At 44.9% G+C, this 26,639-nt stretch overlaps 1 protein-coding gene across 3 annotated transcripts in view; it reads right to left on the bottom strand.

Annotated features, from left to right (window-relative positions):
- Positions 1 to 26,639, bottom strand: part of IL1RAP (interleukin 1 receptor accessory protein) — a 379,294-nt gene that overhangs the window by 52,671 nt on the left and 299,984 nt on the right. For all 3 annotated transcript variants that reach the window (XM_077290301.1, XM_077290303.1, XM_077290302.1), the window contains exon 5: positions 4,841 to 5,006. In XM_077290301.1, coding sequence (XP_077146416.1) covers positions 4,841 to 5,006 — 166 coding nt within the window. The remainder of the gene's footprint in view (positions 1 to 4,840; positions 5,007 to 26,639) is intronic.

The following is a 26,639-nucleotide window of genomic DNA, read 5'->3' as shown; positions in this document are numbered from 1 at the left end:
GAGGCTGAGCGGAGTCTCAAGGGGGCCCCGGAAATTTTGCCAGTATGGGGCCCCGAAATTCCTAGTGGCAGCCCTGATTGTGACATAACCTGTTGTGAATTCCGCTCTTGGGCTCCCTCCGGTGGTTTGTAAGTGGCATTTTTGCGAGTTCTGCTCTTGGGCTCCCTCTGGTGGTTTTAAGTGGTACTGCTGCTCCTTGGATTTAGTAGTCAGCAGCTGCTTCCACTGATTGTCTTTCTGGCTCAACTATTTAGCCTGGTTCTATCCTTCAGCCTGTGCCAGTTGTCAATGGTTCCTGGTTGGATTCACATCTCTGCTTGGATTTCCCTGATATTCTGACCAGTTCAGCAAAGATAAGTCCTTGCTTTGTTCTTTTGCAGTCAACTTGTTGTGGACTTAATCTTTCTGCACTTTCTATTTTTTTTCTAGTCCAGCTTGTCAGTATGGATTTATTCAGTTAAGCTGGAAGCTCTGGGAAGCAGATTTTCCCTCCACACCTTTAGTCAGGTGTGGAGATTTTTGTAAACTCTGTGGTGGATTTTTCTAGTTTTTAATACTGACCGCACAGTATTCTTTCCTGTTCTATTTATCTAGTTAGACTGGCCTCCTTTGCTACATCCTGGTTTCATTCTGCGTATGTCATTTCCCTCTCCACTCACAGTCAATATTTGTGGGGGGCTGTCCTATCCTTTGGGGATTTTCTCTGAGGCAAGATAGCTTTCCTGTTTCTATCTTTAGGGGTAGTTAGTCCTCCGGCTGTGACGAGGTGTCTAGGGAGTGACAGGAACATCCCACGGCTACTTCTAGTGTTGTGTTAAGTTCAGGGTCTGCGGTCAGTAAAGGTACCACCTCCTTCAGAGCACGTCCCATGTTGCTCCTAAACCACCAGCTCATAACAGTACAACTGGCCAAAAATAAATTAAATGCATCTCAAAAGAAGGAAAAGGAAGTTCTGAGCCATTTTTTTTTCTGCAGTCTGTTTTGTCTTTTTTTTCCTCTTAATCTCTGGGTGGTTCAGGATTTTGGCGCTGGCATGGATGTTCAGGGTTTGTTTTCTCGTGTGGATCAACTTGCTGCAAGAGTACAGAGTACCCAAGATTATGTTGTCCAGACTCCGGCTTTAGAGCCTAGAATTCCAACCCCTGATTTGTTTTTTGGGAACAGATCCAAGTTTTTGAACTTTAAAAATAACTGCAAATTGTTTTTCGCCTTGAAACCCCGTTCCTCTGGTGATTCCATTCAGCAGGTTAAAATTGTCATCTCTCTGCTGTGTGGTGACCCTCAGGACTGGGCATTCTCCCTTGAATCAGGGGATCCGGCATTGCTTAATGTAGACGCATTATTTCAAGCACTCGGATTATTGTATGACGAACCTAATTCTGTGGATCATGCAGAAAAGACCTTGTTGGCCCTGTGTCAGGGTCAGGAAGCGGCAGAAGTATACTGCCAGAAATTTAGAAAATGGTCTGTGCTCACTAAATGGAATGAGGAGGCTCTGGCAGCAATTTTCAGAAAGGGTCTTTCTGAAGCCCTTAAAGATGTTATGGTGGGGTTCCCCACGCCTGCTGGTTTGAGCGAATCTATGTCTCTAGCCATTCAGATTGATCGGCGCCTGCACGAGCGCAAAGTTGTGCACCATATGGCAGTGTCCTCTGAGCAGAGTCCTGAGCCTATGCAATGTGATAGGATTTTGACTAGAGCAGAACGGCAGGGATTCAGACGCCAGAATAGGTTGTGTTTTTACTGTGGTGATTCTGCTCATGTTATTTCTGATTGCCCTAAGCGTACTAAGAGGGTCGCTAGGTCTGTTACCATCAGTACTGTACAGCCTAAATTTCTCTTATCTGTGACCTTGATTTGCTCATTATCGTCCTTTTCTGTCATGGCATTTGTGGATTCAGGCGCTGCCCTGAACTTGATGGACTTGGAATTCGCCAGGCGCTGTGGTTTTTCCTTGCAGCCTTTGCAGAGCCCTATTCTTTTGAGGGGCATTGATGCTACGCCGTTGGCCAAGGATAAACCTCAGTATTGGACTCAGCTGAACATGTGCATGGCTCCAGCACATCAGGAAGATTGCCGTTTTCTGGTGTTGCATAATTTGCATGATGTTGTTGTACTGGGTTTTCCATGGTTACAGGGACATAATCCTGTGCTGGATTGGAAATCTATGTCTGTGACTAGCTGGGGTTGTCAGGGGGTACATAGTGACGTTCCTTTGATGTCAATTTCCTCTTCCCCCTCTTCTGAAGTTCCTGAGTTTTTGTCGGATTTCCAGGATGTATTTGATGAGCCCAAGTCCAGTTCCCTTCCTCCACATAGGGACTGTGATTGTGCTATTAACTTGATTCCTGGCTGTAAGTTCCCTAAGGGCCGACTTTTCAATCTGTCTGTGCCAGAGCATGCCGCTATGCGGAGTTATGTTAAGGAGTCTTTAGAGAAGGGGCATATTCGGCCGTCTTCGTCACCATTGGGAGCGGGATTCTTTTTTGTTGCCAAGAAGGATGGCTCCTTGAGACCCTGTATTGATTAAAAAGACAAAACAGACTGCAGAAAAGAAAATGGCTCAGAACTTCCTTTTCCTTCTTTTGAGATGCATTTAATTCATTATTGGCCAGTTGTACTGTTATGAGCTGGTGGTTTAGGAGCAACATGGGACGTGCTCTGGAGGAGGTGGTACCTGTACTGACCACAGTTCCTGAGCTTAACACAACACTAGAAGTAGCCGTGGGATGTTCATGTCACTCCCTAGACACCTCGTCACAGCCGGAGGACTAACTACCCCTAAAGATAGAAACAGGAAAGCTATCTTGCCTCAGAGAAAATCCCCAAAGGATAGGACAGCCCCCCACAAATATTGACTGTGAGTGGAGAGGGAAATGACATACGCAGAATGAAACCAGGATGTAGCAAAGGAGGCCAGTCTAACTAGATAAATAGAACAGGAAAGAATACTGTGCGGTCAGTATTAAAAACTAGAAAAATCCACCACAGAGTTTACAAAAATCTCCACACCTGACTAAAGGTGTGGAGGGAAAATCTGCTTCCCAGAGCTTCCAGCTTAACTGAATAAATCCATACTGACAAGCTGGACTAGAAAAAACATAGAAAGTGCAGAAAGATTAAGTCCACAACAAGTGGACTGCAAAAGAACAAAGCAAGGACTTATCTTTGCTGAACTGGTCAGAATATCAGGGAAATCCAAGCAGAGATGTGAATCCAACCAGGAACCATTGACAACTGGCACAGGCTGAAGGATAGAACCAGGCTAAATAGTCGAGCCAGAAAGACAATCAGTGGAAGCAGCTGCTGACTACTAAATCCAAGGAGCAGCAGTACCACTTAAAACCATCGGAGGGAGCCCAAGAGCAGAACTCGCAAAAATGCCACTTACAACCACCGGAGGGAGCCCAAGAGCGGTATTCACAACAATAACCTATGTGAAAAGTTGGAAACAGATGAGGGAAAGGGAAATCTATTTAATGAGTAATTGAGCTTTCAAGCAACTTTTCAGAATAAGGTGTCCTGTGTGAGCTATTGAGGAATAATACAATTTCTATCTATTATGTGAATTTTATCTTGCATTTTCACCAGTCTTCCCCTCTGCATGCTCTATATGTAATTTGCAATCCACTGGTAGTTGGGGAGAGGAGACGGGTGGCAGTGATTTCAGCCATAGACAGCATAAGACAGAGAGAGGAAAGCCTGCTTTTTATTCATATTTTAACTTAGAAACACGCTGCAGCAACATGGAGGATATTATACAATAGAGCTGAGCTATTTTGATTAGTGATAAGTGAGTGTGCTCGTTACTTGGGTTTTCCAAGCATGCTCTGGTGGTCTCTGAGTATCTTGGGCGTGCTCGTAGATTATGTTTGTGTCCCCGCAGCTGCATGTTTTTGCGGCTGCTAGACAGCCTGAACAAATGCAGGGATTGCCTGATTGTTAGGGAATCCCCACATGTGTTCAGGGTGTCTAGCAGCTGTAAATCATGTGGAGACACAAACAATCTACGAGCAGGCCCAAGATACTCGGAGAACACCCGAGCATGCTCGGAAAACCCGAGTAACGAGCACACTCGCTCATCTCACTAATCTTGATCTGAATCAAGCTCTAATGTGAGGTTACACAAAGAGAGCTCTGCATAATGTTTTTCTGTCTGCCTCTGTTCCCTTCCCTGGATCACACTTCTCCTCTTTCTCCTTCTAATTTATAACTAAGGGAAAGTCTGTAAATCCAACAATCTATTTACATTTTGGCCTGAAATTATTTACAATCGTGCATCCTCTGCTGAAGTTTTAATTTCATCACAAATGGTGATTCTTTACTGTAAGAGCAGTGAGACTATGGAACTCTCAGCCACATGATGCTGTAATTGTCAATTCAGTGATCAAGCTCAAGGACGACCTGGATGCCCTTCTTGAAAAATATAATATTACAGGTTATGAGTGCTAAACTCTGCAATATATTTTATGCAGCTCATACAACTTTGCGTTTAAAATATTTTTTTTAAGCAATTTTTGACGAGTAGGCATTCCGGTTAAATGAAGACTGACTGTCATATTTTTATGTTTCCGCTAAGGCACTTATCATTTATCATCTCTAATATTCTGATTACAGTAGCAGGGCATTCATGGCAGAATCATTATGGTGAAATTGATCTATGTTTTACAAATTGTCAATTAGCATGCAAACATATTTCGAAATCCAATTTACTAAGGAAACATTTTGAAAAGTGAAAATTTGAAGTTCAGCTGTTTTACCTCTACATTATTACATAGCAATAAATAATTATTTAATATATAATTAATACCCACACCCTCATCTGGAAGGATTCACTTACCTATAGTTTTGACATAAGTAGTTCTAGTTAGATTGTAAGCTCTTCCATTTTCCTCATATGAAACAATGCATGTATAGTTGCCTTCAAACCGCTGCACCACATACACAAAATGCAAGCTGAGCCCATCAGGATGCCGACCAACAAACCCCTTCACCAATGCGCAATTCTGGAAACAATGGGAAAAAACTGCGTAATTACACATTTGAAAAACGGATATATGATCTCCCCGTCTCTAGACACCTCAACTATACAAAAACTTTGCAGAAATTATCTTCCTATTGAAAAGCATAACAAAGACAAGTATATCATAGCCTGCAGAAAAGACACAAATAACACAATGGGAGTTGAAATTGATATTTTACAGACAGCCGGCTTAACAGTTAAACCAAATGTAATTTTACTCCCTTTCAGACATTAGATTATATGTGAATGGAATAAAACAAGTTACCAATTGGATATGATTCCCACAAGAAAGTGTGACCTATGTCTAACATTTCTAAGATAGTAAGAATAATACGCAGAATTAATCATGCAGCACACAGAAAATTATACTTTATGGGTATTGCAAAAGTTTCCCTTGGGAGATCTGCTTCATTTAATCGACCTCTACATTTCTGATTGAGTATTTTTAGTCCCTGCTTTTCAAGAAAGTGTACAAGCTACACACTTTGTACAATCCTCTATTTGATCCACACCACAACACAAAAAAAACAGTCTTAAGCATGATTCAGATGTCTGTTTCACACGAGTTCTGTTATTTACCGCATTTTCCGGCGTTTAAGACGACTTTTTAACCCCTGAAAATCGTCTCAAAAGTCGTTGGTCGTCTTATACGCTGGTACGGCGTGTGCAGGGAGTGGTCCTGGATGGTTCCCAGGGTCATTGCGTGACCGCAACGTCATAACCGGCCCTTCGCGCAATGCATCCTTGGGAAAGGAGGCCGCCGCTCGCACTGCTGAGAGCCGGGGGCCATCGGAGGGTAAGTATATCCATACTTTTTATTTTTAGTCTTTTCTTTTTTACATGAATATGGATCCCAGGCCCTGAAGGAGAGTCTCTTCTCCTCCAGACCCTGGGAACCATCTGGACCGCACACGCCGTATAAGATGACACCCGGCATATAAGATGACCCCCGTCTTATACGGCGAGTATATCCCAAACTCCATATTTTATATGGAAAAGTTGGGGGTTGTCTTATATGCCCAGTCGTCTTATACACCAGAAAATACGGTACACGGATAGAACACATACACATAATAATATATGGGACGGTTTACATGGTACACAAAAAACAAGACGTGTGTCCGTGCAAAAATCATGGAAACATGTCCATTTTTTTGCGAACATCACAGATGAAAAGTACAAATATAAGCCTATGGGTTCGTAAAAATCCATTATTAACATTGCACAGGATAGGAGAAGCTATGCAATGTATTTATCTTTTATGTGAAAAACACTGGTGAAAAATTCATGATAAAAATTGATCAAACACTCATGATCTCAAATACAAAACACTAAAGATATTAGTTAAAAATGGTTAAAATGATACCTCAGATGAATACAGGAATGATATATATCTTTGTACCGTGTTAGCCAGTAGATTTGTTACCATCTTATCGGCTTGCCATTAAAAGGTATAAACCACTGAGGAATCTCACATCTTAATATTTTTCTACCTCAAGTGATGAAATCCGTTTTGTAGATTTTCTTTAATCCTAGTTTCAAGTTTCTTTGCATTCACATCTTCGTGTATCGGAGCGGACATGTGGGTACAGTCTTCAGCTTTGTTCCGTCCCCTCCCCTCCACTATGTGCCTTCTTCATTTAAAATGTTGTGCCAGCGCCGAACTAGCTGCGGGCGGCACTTGAGCTCTTGGAAATCTTCAGGAAAATGGTACCGGCGCCTGAGTAGATTGCTCAGTGCTACCAGCGCCATTTTCTTGAAGCCCACTATTAATCTTAGCTACAGGCGGCGCTTGCGCAGATCGATGTAATGGTGGGCTTCAGTGAAATGGCACCAGTGGAACTGAGCATGCACAGCCGATTGTGCCGTTTTCTTGAAGACTTCCGAGAGCTCAATCTGCGCAAGTGCCACCACGAATGGGGATTTAAAATATAGATTTCAAATAATGAAGAAAAGACACCTAGACACAGTGGAGGGGAAAGAACAAAGCTGTAGACCCCGCCTACAGGTCCGCCCTGATATACGAAGATATGAATACAAGGAAACTTCAAACTAGGATTAAAGAAAATCTACAAAAAGGATTTCTTCACCTAAGGTATCATTTTAATCAGTAATCAGTATGACAGCACCAATATGGTCTTGTCCGTACTTTAAGTAGTAAAATGCTGCTGACAGGTTCTCTAGAATGTGCAACTTGGGCCTTTTAGGCTCAGAACCTTACATTTTTGCTATTTTATGCAAAATTAATTTAGTTAGAATTTTGAAACTATAGGTATTCCTCAAGTATGTCGTTGTTGGTAATATCCAGTTGTTCATATAATTTAATGTGATAGCCATTTTGGTCTAACAATGTTTTTTTGGGGAAACCCCATATTTACAGAACCCGGGCCTTTTAGGCCCGTATTATGTTTATCTTGTACTTATCAGTGTCTTTGTCTTAAGTTACTGTGTTACTGTAATCAGAGTTGCTGGGGAGGGGGTGGATCATGCCTGTGTGTTGAAAAACCTGTGATGATGTAACGGCCATGTGATCTTGGAAGGGAGACTGACTCCTCCTTCCCAATGTCATAAGGCCAGGAAAAAATAAACATGGCAAAATATCTCAAAAGAGGAATTGAATGCTTATATTGGACTAACACTTCTGGCAGAGTTTAAAAAATCTCATAATGCTCCTATCAGAGAATTATTTCTGGACCCACTTTCTAATCCACACTACAAAGCAACAATGTCAGTGGAGAGATATGAGGAAATTTGGAGAAGCCTTCGATTTGATGATAAGCAAAATCAATCTGCGAGGTTGGAAACAGATCATTTAGCACCTATCAGTTACATCTGGAATATTTTTTATCAAGAATTGTACCAAGCTCTACAATCCTAGTGCTAATGTAACAGTGGATGAGCAACTTGTAGCCTACAGAGAATGTTGCAAGTTCATTCAATATATGCCTAGCAAACCAGCCAAGGATGGAATAAAAATATTCTGGATGTGTGATTCTGCACATTATTATGGGGTGAATGACCTTATCTTCTGTGGCAAAGAAGATGGTGCTCCAGTGCAGAAAGACCTAGGTTCTGACATTGTAAAAAAAACTTGCTGTACCAATTTACAATTCTGGTACAAACATTACAATGGACAATTACATTACTAATATTGAACTGCGCAATTTTTTGCCTGAAAAAGATCTTACAATTGATGGTACTATGAAGCCAAATTGAAGAGATATTCCTTCGGTGATGAAGCACATTCCACAACGACAAAGTAACAATGGTGTCTTACAAAGCGAAGAAGGAAAAATCTGTTATATTACTCAGTACCATGCATCATGATTCCAATATTGACAGCAATGAAAGGAAACAGAAACCAGAAATCATCCTGCACTATAATAACACTAAAGGAGGTGTGGACAAGATGGATGAACTGGTTGGAGAATTTTCATGCAAGAGGCAAACAAAATGCTGGCTGAAACTTATCCTGATCTCCATACTATGAGGAAGGACAGGAAACGGCTATTCTTGAAGGACTTTTGCCAGGAACTTAAAATAAGCCTAAAATGCTTGTCAAAGTAAACTAGAGAGGCTATGAAATGGTGTGGCGTACGTTTTGAGGCAATTCCAGTCAGTGCGGAGAGACGCCGGGACGGGACGCTGAGGAGCTGCAAGCAAGAAAGGTGAGTATGTGGTTTATTATTTTTATTGCAGCAGCAGCAATGGCACAGCTTTCTATGGCACAGCTATGGGGCAATAATGAACGGTGCAGAGCACTATATGGCACAGCTATGGGGCAATAATGGTGCAGAGCACTATATGGCACAACTATGGGGCAATAATGAACGGTGCAGAGCACTATATGGCACAGCTATGGGGCAATAATGAACGGTGCAGAGCACTATATGGCACAGCTATGGGGCAATAATGAACGGTGCAGAGCACTATATGGCACAGCTATGGGGCAATAATGAACGGTGCAGAGCACTATATGGCACAGCTATGGGGGCAATAATGAACGGTGCAGAGCACTATATGGCACAGCTATGGGGCAATTATGAATGGTGCAGAGCACTATATGGCACAGCTATGGGGGCAATAATGAACGGTGCAGAGCACTATATGGCACAGCTATGGGGCAATAATGAACGGTGCAGAGCACTATATGGCACAGCTATGGGGCAATTATGAACGGTGCAGAGCACTATATGGCACAGCTATGGGGCAATAATGAACGGTGCAGAGCACTATATGGCACAGCTATGGGGCCATAATGAACGGTATGGAGCATCTATTTTTATTTTTGAAATTCACCGGTAGCTGCTGCATTTTCCACCCTAGGCTTATACTCGAGTCAATAAGTTTTCCCAGTTTTTTGTGGCAAAATTAGGGGGGTCGGCTTATACTCGGGTCGGCTTATACTCGAGTATATACGGTAATAAGTTGGTCCAGAAAATGGGAATGCTTGAACTGGAGTAAAATGTAACTCAATAAGAAAAATGGGATGGTTATTAAAGAGGTCCTATCACCACTCCAGACATGTTTTTAATAAGTACACATATTTTATCTACTGTAAAATAACGATTGAGCAAATCTTTTCTTAGAACTTAGATCTTTGCTATCTGTCATTGCTCTGTTAATCTTTTAATACATTTCTGAATAAATTGATAAGTAGGTGTTAGCATCTGGGGAAGTTCCATTCAAACTTTGATATAGTCCAATCAGTGCTGACACAATACAACTGTCTAAGGACTCACCTCTATAACAAACAGAATGGTAACACCTAGTTGTCAATGAATTCAAACATGTTCATGATGAATAACAGAAAAAGCATAAATGCTTCAAAATTATTCATCTGTATCTGGTCACACCTAATCTGTCCACATTATCTAGATTTTTCTAAAAATAAATCATAATACCTTCCTTTTGCTAATCATTTAAAGAGTAACCACTGTTTAAATTTTTATTCCATAAATCAATAATACATATAAAAATAAGCAACTTTGTAATATATCTTATCAAAGAACCCTGCATCTTTCTCCATCAAGAAACATTTTTCCATTAATCAAAATAGGAGATGCTACTGATAAGATTTACATAGAGGGGAGGGGAAGAAAGGAGCTAGAAGCACAGCTCCTCCCTCCTCCTACCTCCCTTCTATATACAATTTTCTTAGTAGCAACTGTCATCTCCTATAGCAGTAACATAACAATCTGTCTTCACTGAATACAGATTTCCCTTGTGATTTGAGAATATTGAGAATGAAAGATCAGTCCAAGAGGAGAAAAAAAACAGATTTCTCTGATAAGATGTATTACAAACTTTTTTTATTTTCATGTGTGCTACTGATTTATTTAATAAAAATGATGACAGTTCAAGGAGTAGGCTTAGCCGATTTGTCCATTCTGTTTAATGAATATATTGGTACTGTGGGTCATATGGAAGCACAAAGAACAATGACATGAGCCTACTGGGAGGAATATTCCTCTAGCTCCTCTTCTGTTCTCACTTTACGTACCCTTTCTAACTCTTCTTAGCCCCCAATCGGGATAACAAATAGACATTTCCCAAACAAAGCGTATAATAATCCAGCATAGAAAACTACCATTACTGAATAAACAGACTTTATAGATCAGACAAACAAGGAAGGCACGAACATTGGGACAATAAGCTTCACGATAAGCTGCAATTTAATTTAAAACAACAAAAAATATCTCATGCAGCTTAATCTTCTTAGGTATTGTGATATTTGTCATGGCTTGTGGAAAGATTAGGTTTATAAAAACCTAATGTCGTGAACAGAGAGATGCTGTTACAAATTGCATAGGATATTCACCAGAACATTAGGTCAAAATAGTAGCACAAGGCAAGGAATCTACCTATCATCACTAAAATTAATTACAATGATTAAACCAATAAAGCATCATGCAAGAACAGAAAATAGGACTCCCCCATACACAGTAGATCAAGGTTGGCCTATATATGGTGGCCTCTCAACTATCCCCCAGACAGATGATGTTAGGGAAGATGACAATCATTTTGTATTCAGCGAGAACACAGGAGGACTTCCACCATTGAGTCTGAAAGAGTCGGGAGATATAGTAGATTGGCCAAACAATCGGCCAAACATCTTTCTATTGTCTATGGGTCCCCTTAGGCTGCACTGCACAAGGTTTTTGTCACCAGTGAATCAAAATGCATTGTTTTTCTGCGACTTTCCAAAATCACTAGAAAAATGTCACGGATCTACTGTGTTCACTCAGATAAAAACACAACCTGGCTTCACATGTGAATGCAACCCTGAAGAGTAACCGCTGTATCTTATCAGGGAAAACATCTTCTAACCTTGCCCAACACTGATGATTCATTCTCAAAATTTGCAATTCAGCGGAAAAATCTGGATCAGTGAAGTTAGATTTTTACATTACTCAGATAGGAGACGGCAATTGCTACAGATAGGATGTTATCAATAAGACAAAATTCATAAAGCACAGAATCATAGTTAACCCCTTAGTGACAGAGCCAATTTGGTACTTAATGACCGAGCCAATTTTTACAATTCTGACCAGTGTCACTTTATGAGGTTATAACTCTGGAACGCTTTATCGGATCCCGCTGATTCTGAGATTGTTTTTTCGTGACATGTTGTACTTCAAGTTAGTGGTAACATTTCTTCAATATTACTTGCGATTATTTATGAAAAAAATGGAAATATGGCGAAAATTTTTAAAATTTTGCAATTTTGCAATTTTCAAACTTTGTATTTTTATGCCCTTAAATCAGAGAGATATGTCACAAAAAATAGTTAATAAATAACATTTCTCACATGTCTACTTTACATCAGCACAATTTTGGAAACATTTTTTTTTTTTGTTAGGGAGTTATAAGGGTTAAAAGTTGACCAACAATTTCTCATTTTTACCACACCATGTTTTTTTTAGGGACCACATCACCTTTGAAGTGATTTTGAGGGGTCTATATGATAGAAAATAACCAAGTGTGACACCATTCTAAAAACTGCACCCCTCAAGCTGCTCAAAACCACATTCAAGAAGTTTATTAACCCTTTACGTACTTCACAGGAACTAAAACAATGTGGAAGAAAAAAATGAACATTTACCTTTTTTTTGCAAACATTTTACTTCAGAACCATTTTTTTTAATTTTCACAAGTGTAAAAACAGAAATTTAACCACAAATTTTGTTGTGCAATTTTTCCTGAGTACGCCGATACCCCATATGTGGAGGTAAACCACTGTTTGGGCGCACCGCAGAGCTTGGAAGTGAAGGAGCACCGTTTGACTGTTTCAATGCAGAATTGGCTGGAATTGAGATTGGACGCCATGTCGCGTTTGGAGAGCCCCTAATGTGCCTAAACAGTGGAAACCCCCCACAAGTGACACCATTTTGGAAACTAGACCCCCCAAGGAACTTATCTAGATGTGTGGTGAGCACTTTGAACCCCCAAGTGCTTCACAGAAGTTTATAACGTAGAGCCGTGAAAATAAAAAATCGCATTTGTTTTCACAAAAATGATTTTTTCGCCCACAAATTCTTATTTTCACAAGGGTAACAGGAGAAATTAGACCACAAAAGTTGTTGTGCAATTTCTCCTGAGTACGTCGATACCCCATATGTGGAGGTAAACCACTGTTTGGGCGCACCGCAGAGCTTGGAAGTGAAGGAGCACCGTTTGACTTTTTCAATGCAGAATTGGCTGGAATTGAGATCGGATGCCATGTCGCGTTTGGAGAGTCCCTGATGTGCCTAAACAGTGGAAACCCCCCACAAGTGATACCATTTTGGAAACTAGACCCCTTAAGGAACGTATCTAGATGTGTGGTGAGCACTTTGAACCCCCAAGTACTTCACAGAAGTTTATAACGTAGAGCCGTGAAAATAAAAAATCTCATTTTTTCTACAAAAATGATCTTTTTGCCCCCAAATTTTTATTTTCACAAGGGTAACAGGAGAAATTAGACCACAAAAGTTGTTGTGCAATTTCTCCTGAGTACGTCGATACCCCATATATGGGGGTAAACCACTGTTTGGGCGCACCGCAGAGCTTGGAAGAGAAGGAGTGTCGTTTTACTTTTTCAATGTAGAATTGGCTGGAATTGAGATCGGACGCCATGTCACGTTTGGAGAGCCGCTGATGTGCCTAAACAGTGGAAACCCCCCAATTCTAACTCCAACCCTAACCCCAACACACCCCTAACCCTAATCTCAACCCGATCCATAATCCTAATCACAACCCTAACGATAATCACAACCCTAACCCCAAAACAGCCCTAATCTCAACCCTAACCATAACCCTAATCAAAACCCTAAATCCAACACACCCCTAACCCTAATCCCAACCCTAACCCCAACCCTAATCCCAAACGTAACACTAATCCCAACCCTAATCCAAACCCTAACCCTAATCCCAACTCTAACCCTAACTTTAGCCCCAACCCTAACTTTAGCCCCAACCCTAACCATAACTTTAGCCCCCGTCGTCACAAAAAAAGTTCAATGTAACCTTTTTTTTGTACGTCGCGTCCGCCATTTCCGCGCATGCGTGGCCGTAACTCTGCCCCCTCCTCCCCAGGACATAGACTGGGCAGCGGATGCGTTGAAAAACTGCATCCGCTGCCCACGTTGTGCACAATTTTCACAACGTGCGTCGGTACATCGGGCCGACGCATTGCGACCGCCCCGTACCGACGCAAGTGTGAAAGAAGCCTAAGGCTACTTTCACACTAGCGTCGTACTCGGCCCATCGCAGTGTGTCGGGCCGATGTACCGACGCTAGCGTTGTAAGCGCCGCACAACGGGTGCAGCGGATGCTGTTTTTTCAACGCATCCGCTGCCCCATTGTGAGGTGCGGGGAGGCGGGGGCGGAGTTCCGGCCACGCATGCGCGGTCGGAAATGGCGGACACGTCGCACAAAAAAGTTACATGTAGTTTTTTTTGCGTCGAAGGTCCGCCAAAGCACGACGCATCCGTCGCACGACGGATGCGACATGTGGCAATCCGTCACAATGCGTCGCTAATGCAAGCCAATGGAGAAAAAACGCATCCTGCAAGCACTTTTGCAGGATGCATTTTTTCTCCAACGACGCATTGCGACGGAAGCCAAAAAACGCTAGTGTGAAAGTAGCCTAACCCTAACCCTAAATTTAGCCCCAACCCTAACCCTAACTCTAACCCTAACTCTAACCCTAACCCTAACTTTAACCCTAACCCTAACCCTAACTCTAACCCTGACCCTAACTCTAACCCTAACCCTAACTCTAACCCTAACCCTAACTTTAACCCTAACCCTAACTCTAACCCTGACCCTAACTCTAACCCTAACCCTAACTCTAACCCTAACCCTAACTCTAACTCTAACTCTAACCCTAACCCTAACCCTAATTTTAGCCCCAACTTGTCTTCTCCTGCCGGCCGGCAGATGGCAGCAGATGGCGGGCGCACTGCGCATGCGCCCGCCATGATGAAAAAGCCGGCTGGCAGGAGAAGACAGAAGAGGACCCAGGGACCCCGGGTGAGTATGATAGGGTCCCCGAATCCCCCTATTTCTCTGTCCTCTGATGTGCGATCACATCAGAGGACAGAGAAATAACTGATCGCTTTTTTTTTTTTTTTTGCGGTCGCCGGTAAACTGTTAATTACCGGCGATCGCAAAGCAGGGGTCGGTGCAAACCGACCCCGATCATGTTCTTTGGGGTCTCGGCTACCCCCGGCAGCCGAGACCCCAAAGATCTTCCGGGTGCCGGGCGGCGGGCCTTTTTCCCGGAAAAAAGATGGCGGCGCCCATGGGGAGACACGAGGAGCACCGGGGGAGGTAGGTAAGTATCGGGGGGCTATTGGGGGCCATCGGGGACCACATTTCTCGGAGGACAGAGAAATTAAACGGCAAATCGCGTTTTTTTTTTTTTTGTTGCGACCGCCGGTAAACGGTTAATTACCGGCGATCGCAACTCGGGGGTCGGTAAAAACCCCCCGAATCATGTTCTCTGGGGTCTCGGCTACCCTCGGCAACCGAGACCCCAGAGAAAATCCAACTCTGGGGGGCGCTATTCACTTTTTCCACAGCGCCGTTAATTAACGGCGCTGTGGTTTAAGTACCCTTAGCGGCCGCCGTTAAAAGGCGTATCGGCGGTCGTTAAGGGGTTAAGGGATGGGACTAGAGTTCAGTGTTCCCCTTTAATACAGCATTGCAGGAGCAGGAGGATAAGAAGGCAGTCAGCACCCATACTGCTGAAGAACCGCTACCATGATATCACGCAGGACAACTATGAAGATGTACATAAAAAAAGTGCTTTGCCAACAAAGAACACCCAAGTAAGAAATCAAAAGCCTCTTGAAGGGAGAAAAAAAACTCACTATGGTGAAGAAGAAAAGGAGAGTGATGGTCATGGAGGATTCCTTACTGAAAGGAACAGAAGCCTCTATCTGCCGACCTGACATTACGTCACGAGAAGTATGCTGTCTTCCAGGTGCCCAAATCAAAGATGAGTTTGATTGGGTATCAAGACTCTTCAGTGCCAAAGACAACTACCCACGTCTAATAATACACATAGGAACAAATGACACAGCAAGAAAGGAAGGAACTGGGAACACAGGTCATCTTCTCATTCATCCTCCCACTGGAGATTGAACAGGATACAGGTGAACAAGTGGCTACGTCGATGGTGCTGTGAGCAACATTTTGGTTTTCTTGCCCATGGAGTGAATTACCTGTATGATGGACTCCTTGCTCAAGATAGGTTGCATCTTACAAAAACAGTAAAACATACGTTTGGTAGACGCCTTGCTACACTCATCAGGAGAGCTTTAACCCCTTAACGACCGCCGATACGCCTTTTAACGGCGGCCGCTAAGGGTACTTAATCCACAGCGCTGTGGAAAAAGTGAATAGCGCCCCCCAGAGTCGGATTTTCTCTGGGGTCTCGGTTGCCGAGGGTAGCCGAGACCCCAGAGAACATGATTCGGGGGGTTTCTACCGACTCCCGAGTTGCGATCGCCGGTAATTAACCGTTTACCGGCGGTCGCAACAAAAAAAAAAAAAAACGCGATTTGCCGTTTAATTTCTCTGTCCTCCGATGTGATCGCACATCGGAGGACAGAGAAATGTGGTCCCCGATGGCCCCCAATAGCCCCCCAATACTCACCTACCTCCCCCGATGCTCCTCGTGGCTCCCGATGGGCGCCACCATCTTTTTTCCGGGAAAAAATGGCAGTGCGCCCGCCGCCCGGCACCCGGAAGATCTTTGGGGTCTCGGCTGCCGGGGGTAGCCGAGACCCCAAAAAACATGATCGGGGTCGGTTTGCACCGACCCCTGCTTTGCGATCGCCGGTAATTAACAGTTTACCGGCGACCGCAAAAAAAAAAAAAAAAAGCGATCAGTTATTTCTCTGTCCTCTGATGTGATCGCACATCAGAGGACAGAGAAATAGGGGGATTCAGGGACCCTATCATACTCACCCGGGGTCCCTGGGTCCTCTTCTGTCTTCTCCTGCCAGCCGGCTTTTTCATCATGGCGGGCGCATGCGCAGTGCGCCCGCCATCTGCTGCCATCTGCCGGCCGGCAGGAGAAGACAAGTTGGGGCTAAAGTTAGGGTTAGGGTTAGAGTTAGGGTTAGAGTTAGGGTTGGGGCTAAATTTAGGGTTAGGGCTAGGGTTAGGGTTAGGCTACTTTCACACTAGCGTTTTTTGGCTTCCGTCGCAATGCGTCGTTGGAGAAAAAACGCATCCTGCAAAAGTGCTTGCAGGATGCGTTTTTTCTCCATTGGCTTGCATTAGCGACGCATTGCGACGGATTGCCACATGTCGCATCCGTCGTGCGACGGATGCGTCGTGCTTTGGCGGACCGTCGACACAAAAAAAACTACATGTAATTTTTTTGTGCGACGTGTCCGCCATTTCCGACCGCGCATGCGTGGCCGGAACTCCGCCCCCGCCTCCCCGCACCTCACAATGGGGCAGCGGATGCGTTGAAAAAACAGCATCCGCTGCACCCGTTGTGCGGCGCTTACAACGCTAGCGTCGGTACGTCGGCCCGACACACTGCGATGGGCCGAGTACGACGCTAGTGTGAAAGTAGCCTTAGGCTTCTTTCACACTTGCGTCGGTACGGGGCGGTCGCAATGCGTCGGCCCGATGTACCGACGCACGTTGTGAAAATTGTGCACAACGTGGGCAGCGGATGCAGTTTTTCAACGCATCCGCTGCCCAGTCTATGTCCTGGGGAGGAGGGGGCAGAGTTACGGCCACGCATGCGCGGAATTGGCGGACGCGACGTACAAAAAAAAGGTTACATTGAACTTTTTTTGTGACGACGGGGGCTAAAGTTATGGTTAGGGTTGGGGCTAAAGTTAGGGTTGGGGCTAAAGTTAGGGTTAGAGTTGGGATTAGGGTTAGGGTTTGGATTAGGGTTGGGATTAGTGTTACGTTTGGGATTAGGGTTGGGATTAGGGTTAGGGTTGGGATTAGGGTTAGGGGTGTGTTGGATTTAGGGTTTTGATTAGGGTTATGGTTAGGGTTGAGATTAGGGCTGTTTTGGGGTTAGGGTTGTGATTATCGTTAGGGTTGTGATTAGGATTATGGATCGGGTTGAGATTAGGGTTAGGGGTGTGTTGGGGTTAGGGTTGGAGTTAGAATTGGGGGGTTTCCACTGTTTAGGTACATCAGGGGGTCTCCAAACACGACAGCCAATTTTGCGCTAAAAAAGTCAAATGGTACTCCCTCCCTTCTGTGCTCTGCCGTGCGCCCAAACAGTGGTTTACCCCCACATATGGGGTACCAGCATACTCAGGACAAATTGGACAACAACTTTTGGGGTCCAATTTCTCTTGTTACCCTTGTGAAAATAAAAATTTGGGGGCTAAAAAAATATTTTTTGTGGGAAAAAAATATTTTTTATTTTCACTACTCTGCATTATAAACTTCTGTGAAGCACTTGGGCATTCAAAGTTCTCACCACATATCTAGATAAGTTCCTTGGGGGGTCTATTTTCCAAAATGGGGTCACTTGTTGGGGGTTTCTACTGTTTAGGTACATTAGGGGTCTGCAAACGCAACATAACGCCCGCAGACAATTCTATCAAAGTCTGCATTCCAAAATGGCGCTCCTTCCCTTCCGAGCTCTGCCGTGCGCCCAAACAGTGGTTTACCCCCACATATGGGGTACCAGCATACTCAGGACAAATTGGACAACAATTTTTGGGGTCCAATTTCTCTGGTTACCCTTGTGAAAATAAAAACTTGGGGGCTAAAAAATCTTTATTGTTAAAAAATATATATATTTTATTTTCACGACTCTGCATTATAAACTTCTGTGATGCACTTGGGCATTCAAAGTTCTCACTACACATCTAGATAAGTTCCATGGGGGGTCTAGTTTCCAAAATGGGGTCACTTTTGGGGGGTTTCTACTGTTTAGGCACATCAGGGGCTCTCCAAACGCGACATGGCGTCCGATCTCAATTCCAGTCAATTTTGCATTGAAAAGTCAAATGGCGCTCCTTTGCTTCCGAGCTCAGCCATGCGCCCAAACAGTGGTTTACCCCCACATATGGGGTGTCGGCGTACTCAAGACAAATTGTACAACAGCTTCTGGGGTCCATTTTCTCCTGTTACCCTTGGTAAAATAAAAATTTTGAGGCATAAAGATCATTTTTGTAGAAAAAATGCGATTTTTTTATTTTCACGGCTCTACGTTATAAACTTCTGTGAAGCACCTGGGGGTTTAAAGTGCTCACCACACATCTAGATAAGTTCCTTAAGGGGTCTAGTTTCCAAAATGGTGTCATATGTGGGGGGTCTCTACTGTTTAGGCACATCAGCGGCTCTCCAAACGTGACATGGCGTCCGATCTCAATTCCAGCCAATTCCACATTGAAAAAGTAAAACGACACTCCTTCTCTTCCAAGCTCTGCGGTGTGCCCAGGCAGTGGTTTACCCCCATATATGGGGTATCGACGTACTCAGGAGAAATTGCACAACAACTTTTGTGGTCTAATTTCTCCTGTTACCCTTGTGAAAATAAAAATTTGTGGGCGAAAAAATCATTTTTGTGAAAACAAATGCGATTTTTTATTTTCACGGCTCTACGTTATAAACTTCTGTGAAGCACTTGGGGGTTCAAAGTGCTCACCACACATCTAGATAAGTTCCTTGGGGGGTCTAGTTTCCAAAATGGTGTCACTTGTGGGGGGTTTCCACTGTTTAGGCACATTAGGGGCTCTCCAAACGCGACATGGCGTCCGATCTCAATTCCAGCCAATTCTGCATTGAAACAGTCAAACGGTGCTCCTTCACTTCCAAGCTCTGCGGTGCGCCCAAACAGTGGTTTACCTCCACATATGGGGTATCGGCGTACTCAGGAAAAATTGCACAACAAAATTTGTGGTTAAATTTCTGTTTTTACACTTGTGAAAATTAAAAAAAATGGTTCTGAAGTAAAATGTTTGCAAAAAAAAGTTAAATGTTCATTTTTTTCTTCCACATTGTTTTAGTTCCTGTGAAGTACGTAAAGGGTTAATAAACTTCTTGAATGTGGTTTTGAGCAGCTTGAGGGGTGCAATTTTTAGAATGGTGTCACACTTGGTTATTTTCTATCATATAGACCCCTCAAAATCACTTCAAAGGTGATGTGGTCCCTAAAAAAAACATGGTGTTGTAAAAATGAGAAATTGCTGGTCAACTTTTAACCCTTATAACTCCCTAACAAAAAAAAAAAATGTTTCCAAAATTGTGCTGATGTAAAGTAGACATGTGAGAAATGTTATTTATTAACTATTTTTTGTGACATATCTCTCTGATTTAAGGGCATAAAAATACAAAGTTTGAAAATTGCAAAATTTTAAACATTTTCGCCATATTTCCATTTTTTTCATAAATAATCGCAAGTAATATCGAAGAAATGTTACCACTAACTTGAAGTACAACATGTCACGAAAAAACAATCTCAGAATCAGCGGGATCCGATAAAGCGTTCCAGAGTTATAACCTCATAAAGTGACACTGGTCAGAATTGTAAAAATTGGCTCGGTCATTAAGTACCAAATTGGCTCTGTCACTAAGGGGTTAATATATGGCCAAGAAGAAATATGCAGCTAATGAATTCTTTTGAGAACTTGGCTATTAGAAGTGGAAAGGCAGAACAAAAAACAACAAACTCTGAATGAAAATACAGGCGCAAGAGAAGCCAACTGTTAGGGCTAGCGGAACTCACCGAGTAAATATAGATGTTTATTATTGGTGCGTTCGCAGCCCGGGGTCCACCGTGCATGAGGAACCTGCTGCTAGTGAATGGTGGCACTATTTGGCGGTATAAGCTAGATCTGTTACTTCACAGAGTCGCCGTGAAAGTAAAGCACTGCGCCCTGTTAGACTCACAAGAGCACAAGCTAACTGCCGAGCTGATAGCAGTCAGTGGTCATGCAAACACACAATCTCCTCACCGGAGGTGCCGGTATTCTAGGGGCTTATTTCAGCCGGGTCCCGGAATACATACACACATAACCACACTGGTGCAAAGCACATAATTTAGATTGATACTAGCGCATGGCCGTGCGGTCATGCAAACCTTTTATAGCTGCAGCAACTACAGGACCTTCCCAGAAGGACCAATGGGAGGCTGCCACAGAACTTAAGTAACTTCAGGACCTTCCTAGAGGACCAATGGGAGTTGCTGCAGTACCTGAGCATGTGACCCTTGATCTCCAATGAGAGATCTTACCCTGGGCATGCTCAGAAGGGGAAAAGTAGGACTTAGTCCCAAAGACGTCTGCTCGCATGGCAGAAGCTGGAAATGCAGCAGTAACCCTTTGCACAGTGTGAGACTGAGCAAGACGCTGGGACCGACGCCTCCGCTGAGCAGGCTACACTGCGGCAGGAGAAGAATGAGAGACCGCAGCGGAGATGGCTCGAGATTCCCACTGTGCAGAGGCAGGAACTCGACCCCTAACATTACCCCCCTCCTTTGGCCCCCCTCCTTGGACCCCGCTACGCTCAAAGGCAGCAATGAGCTGTGGAGCCTGAATATTCTCAGCAGGCTCCCAGGACCTGTCCTCAGGACCATAACCCTTCCAGTCCAAAAAATAACATTTTTGCCACATACCACCTTGCACCCCAAAATAGCATTCACCTCGTAATTGTCCGTAGACGAAACCGATGTCCCGGCAGATGACTCGGAAAACCAGGACATGTACACGGGCTTCAAGAGGGACACATGAAAAGTATCGGTGATACCCAAGCGTGGCGGAAGGGCCAGACGATAGACCACAGGGTTAACCTGTTCGAGGATCTTGAAGGGGCCCAAGTAGCGAGGTGCAAACTTAGTGGACTCAACTCGCAGCCTGATGTTACGGGCGGAGAGCCACACTAAGTCGCCAGGAGCAAAGGTCGGAGCGGGGCGCTGATGTGCATCGGCGGAGGACCTCTTTCTCTCCTTTGAGGCCCGAATGGCATCCTGAGTGCGGTCTCAAATGTCCCGTGCCTCAACAGCCCAGTCTGCCACCCTGGAGTCGGCGGAAGACACAGGCATAGGCACAGGAACCCGCGGATGCTGACCATAGTTAAGGAGGAATGGGGTTTGTCCAGTGGAGTCAGCTACGGCGTTGTTCAGAGCAAACTCCGCCCACGATAGCAAGGATGCTCAGTCATACTGCCTGGCTGAGACAAAATGTCGCAGATATGTGACCAAGGTCTGGTTGGCCCTCTCAACCCATTCGTCTCAGGATGATAAGCAGAAGAGAGATTCAACTCAATGCTGAGAAGATGACAAAGCTCTCTCCAGAACCGAGAAGCAAACTGGGGATCCCGGTCACTGACAATTTTGTCTGGTATACCAAGTGCACCATTTTAGAAAAATGATCGTTGATAACCCACATGATGGTGCAGCCACGAGACTTGGGTAAGCTCACCACAAAGTCCATCCCGACCGTCTCCCAGGGCTTGTCTGCCACCGGCAAGGGATAAAGTAACCCAGCTGGCCGTTGTCGAGGAGACTTATTTTTGGTGCAAGAGACATGCCGGAATATAATCTCCGACGTCACGGACCATATGCGGCCACCAGTACGTCCTCGCCAGCAGCTCAGATGTCCTCTTTGTCCCAAAATGTCCACCCACCCTGGACGAATGAAACCAAGAGAAAACCTCCGGTTGCAAATTAGTAGGTACCAAAGTCTTGCCCGGAGGCACTGACTCTAGCGGAACCGGAGCTACGGTTCTCAGGCTCTCAGAAGGGGCAATAAGCCGAGCCTCCCCTTCCTCCTCCTCAGAAGACACAACAGAGCGAGAGAGAGCGTCAGCACGAATGTTCTTCTCCCCAGAGAGCAAATGGAGGGTGAAGTGGAACCGGGAGAAGAACAAGGACCATCTGGCCTGGCGAGAATTTAGCCGCTGGGCTGTTTGTAAGTATACCAATTTTTTGTGGTCAGTGAAGACTTGGAAGGTAAAGCGAGCCCCCTCCAAAAGATGTCTCCACTCCGAGAAGGCCAACTTCATTGCTAGCAACTCCCTGTCCCCGATGGAATAATTCCTCTCTGCTGGTGTGAAGGTCTTGGAGAAGAAGAAGCAAGGATGCTTTCGACCTTGAGCATCCTTTTGGAAGAGGACTGCTTCAGCACCAACGGATGAGGCATCCACCTCCAATATAAATGACTTATCAACATTGGGACGATGTAGTATGGAAGAGCTAGCAAAATGAACCTTAATAGAAGTGAAATCCTTGGAAATCTCTTCAGACCACAATTTGGGATTTGCTCCCTTCTTGGTGAGAGCTACCAAGGGAGCTTACCAAAGTTGAGAAGTGGGGAATGAACTGGCAATAGTAATTAATGAACCCCATAAAGCGCTGCACCGCTTTAAGAGAATGGGGTTCTTGCCAGTCCATCACAGCCTGTAGTTTGGCAGGATCCATAGCCAATCCCTGGGCGGAGATGATATAGCCCAGGAAAGGTAAAGACTCCTGCTCAAACATACACTTCTCCAACTTTGCATAGAGGGAATTTGCCCGTAAGAGGTCGAAGACTCTGCCAACATCTCTCCGGTGGGAGTCAATATCTGGAGTGAAGATGAGAATATCATCCAGATAGACTACGACCGAGGTGGAGAGCATATCCCGGGAGAGATCGTTTACAAAGTCTTGGAAAACGGCTGGGGCATTACAGAACCCGAAGGGCATCACCAGATATTCATAGTGCCCATCCCTGGTATTAAAAGCCGTCTTCCATTCGTCCCCCTCACGGATGCGAATCAGGTTATAAGCACCTCGCAGATCTAATTTGGTAAATACCCTTGCTCCCCGTAGCCAATCAAAGAGCTCAGAAATCAGGGGAATCGGGTACTTAATCTTAACGGTGATGGCGTTAAGACCCCTGTAATCTATGCATGGGCGTAATTCTCCGTTCTTCTTCTGCACGAAGAACCCTGCCCCTGCAGGTGACACTGACTTCCTAATGAACCCTCTTGCCAAATTCTCCTGGTTGTATTGGGACATAGCCTCCGTTTCCGTGAGAAAGAGGGGATAGACCTGTCCCCGAGGAGGTTCTGCTCCAGGCATGAGATCAATAGGACAGTCATAGGGGCGGTGAGGCAGAAGGGTCTCCGCAGCCTTTTTGTTGAACAAGTCTGCATTGGACCAATAGCACTTGGGAAGGGAAGTAAGATCTGCGGGTATCTCTGTAGTGGTTACCTGAACGCACTCCCTCACACATCTGCCCTTACATGATTCACTCCAACCCCATATCCTCCCAGAGGTCCACTCAATATGTGGGGAGTGGAAACGGAGCCAGGGTATGCCCAGCAGAATCTCGTCCATTCCCTCGGGAAGGACAAGAAGGGAAATAATCTCCTGATGGGAAGGGGACATGGATAATGTGAAAGGGATAGTCTGATGTGTGATTTCTAAGTGTTGACCCATTCACTACTCGAACAGACCGGTTTTGTGATCATCACCAGAGGTATTGCGTAGCGGTGAGCAAAGGCAGAGGACAAGAAATTCCCCTCTGCTCCTGAGTCCACACAAAGATCGACTGTTAGAGTGGATGAGCCTAAAGTGATTGTCCTTTTAAAGGACAGCTTGGAGGAAAACGCCGCTGTGTCTAGTGAACCACCTCCAATGGTTACTAGACGCGATCGTTTTCACGACCGCTGTGGACATTTATTAGCATAATGTCCTAACTGTTGGCAAATATTACAAACCACGGGTACTTGAGCGGCCCGAGACTTAGATCCTGCTCGAGAAACCTCCATGGCCTCATGGGAGGCGGACGCCTGAACGGAAGATTCTAGAGGTCTGGCAAAGGTGGGAGCCAGCCGAAACCTCTGCCTACACTGGGTCTCCTCTAACCTCCGCTCGATAAAACGGAGGTCGAAGCGGGTAGATATTGTAATGAGCTCCTTCAGTGTGGCGGGAATCTCCCTGGTGGCCAAGGCGTCCTTCACATGGTCTGCCAGTCCTTTCCAGAACACCGGAATAAGGACTTCATCCGGCCACTCCAGCTCTGAGACCAGAGTCCGGAATTGGACGGCGAACTGGCTCACCATGGACAAACCCTGTATTATTGCCAACAGTTGGAGCACCGTATCTTGGGTGACACGAGGTCCTAAAAAGACCTGCCTCAGAGAGTCTAGGAAGAGAGGAGCACTCTGCACCACACAATCATCACACTCCCACAGCAGCGTTGCCCACTCCAACGCCCTGCCCGACAAAAGGGAGGAGATAAAACCCACTTTCGCCCATTCCGTAGGAAAACGTGCAGCCAGGAGCACTAGATGTATGGAGCACTAACTCACGAATCCCCAACATTGCTTACTGTCACCAGCAAACTTATCTGGAAGCGGGAGATGGGATAAAGTCGGAGCAGGAGTGGCAGAGGACAAACTGGCTGCAGCTACACTAGCAGCCTGAACAGTGACATCCACAGCTGAGGTTGTGCATTCTAGAGCCGCCAACCTACCCTCCAGCTGCTGGATGTACCGCTCTAGACGCTGATCGTCCACCATTTACTAGCCACACCCTGGCACTAGTATTATGTTAGGGCTAGCGGAATGCACAGAGTAAATATAGATGTTTATTATTGGTGGGTTCGCAGCCCGGGGTCCACCATGCAGGAGGAACATGCTGCTAGTGAATGGTGGCACTATTTGGCGGTATAAGCTAGCTCTGTTACTTCACAGAGTCGCCGTGAAAGTAAAGCACTGCGCCCTGTTAGACTCACGGGAGCACAAGCTAACTGCCGAGCTGATAGCAGTCAGTGGTCATGCAACCACACAATCTCCTCACCGGAGGTGCCGGTATTCTAGGGGCTTATTTCAGCCGGGTCCCTGAATACATACACAACACACAATCTCCTCACCGGAGGTGCTGGTATTCTAGGGGCTTATTTCAGCCGGGTCCCTGAATACATACACACATAACCACACTGGCGCAAAGCACATAATTTAGATTGATACTAGCGCATGCCGTGCGGTCATGCGAAACTTTTATAGCTGCAGCAACTACAGGACCTTCCCAGAAGGACCAATGGGAGGCTGCCACAGAACTTGAGCAACTTCAGGAACTTCCTAGAGGACCAATGGGAGTTGCTGCAGTACCTGAGCATGTGACCCTTGATCTCCAATGAGAGATCTTACCCTGGGCACGCTCGGAAGGGGAAAAGTAGGACTTAGTCCCAAAGACATCTGCTCGCTGCTGACCAGTATTGGCTACAATGGCAGAAGCGGGAAAGGCAGCAGTGACCCTTTGCACAGTGTGAGACTGAGCAAGACGCTGGGACAGACGCCTCCACTCAGCAAGCTCCACTGTGGCAGGAGAAGAATGGGAGACTGCAGCAGAGATGGCTCGAGATTCCCCCTGTACAGAGGCGGAAACTCGACCCCTAACACCAACTACAAACTAAAATGTGTCTATACAAATGCACAGAGCATGAGAAACAAACGAGAACTGAAGCTGCTAACACAGGAAGAGGGAGGAGGTGTTGCATTGTATGTTAGTAAAACGCATATCTCCACAGAGATCCAAGCTTTAGAGACTGGTAGTTCTGTAAAAACTGTTTGGGTAAGAATTCAAGGAGAGAAGAACAGAAAGGACACTATTGTAGATGTTTACTATAGGCAACCTGGACAGACTGAAGATATGGATGAACTCTTTTTACATCAGATGTCACTGTTCTCAAAAACGTACAAAATAATGATCATGGGAGATTTTAACTATCCCCATATTTGTTGGGAATCTCTCTCAGGCAAAAGTACTGGGTCCAGAAAATTATTTTCTCTTGCTGACAACTTCATCTTTCAAAAGGTAGAAGAGAGAACAAGAGTATCTTCAATCTTGGACCTAATGCTTACAAACAGGGAGGAAATGGTTGAGGAAGTAAAGGTGGCTCGGAAGTTAGGAAGCTGCGATCATGCTATCCTCGAATTTTGGTTTACAAGAGGAGGAAGACCAGTGAGGACTCACTTCAAGGTTGAACTTCAGAAAGGCAGATTTTAAAGGACTTAGAAAGCGGGTAGGAAATGACCAATGGCTGGCTGTTCTAAAGGACAGAAATGTGAAAGAAGGACGGGAGGTTTTGCTAAATGAAATTCTCACAGCACAATCGGTAACAATCCTGAAAAGAAAGAAGAACTG

Source organism: Ranitomeya variabilis, chromosome 2, assembly GCF_051348905.1.
Source record: "Ranitomeya variabilis isolate aRanVar5 chromosome 2, aRanVar5.hap1, whole genome shotgun sequence".
Taxonomy (NCBI): Eukaryota; Metazoa; Chordata; class Amphibia; order Anura; family Dendrobatidae; genus Ranitomeya; species Ranitomeya variabilis.
Note: the sequence above shows the minus strand (reverse complement) of the source record. Positions and strands in the feature narration are given on the sequence as shown.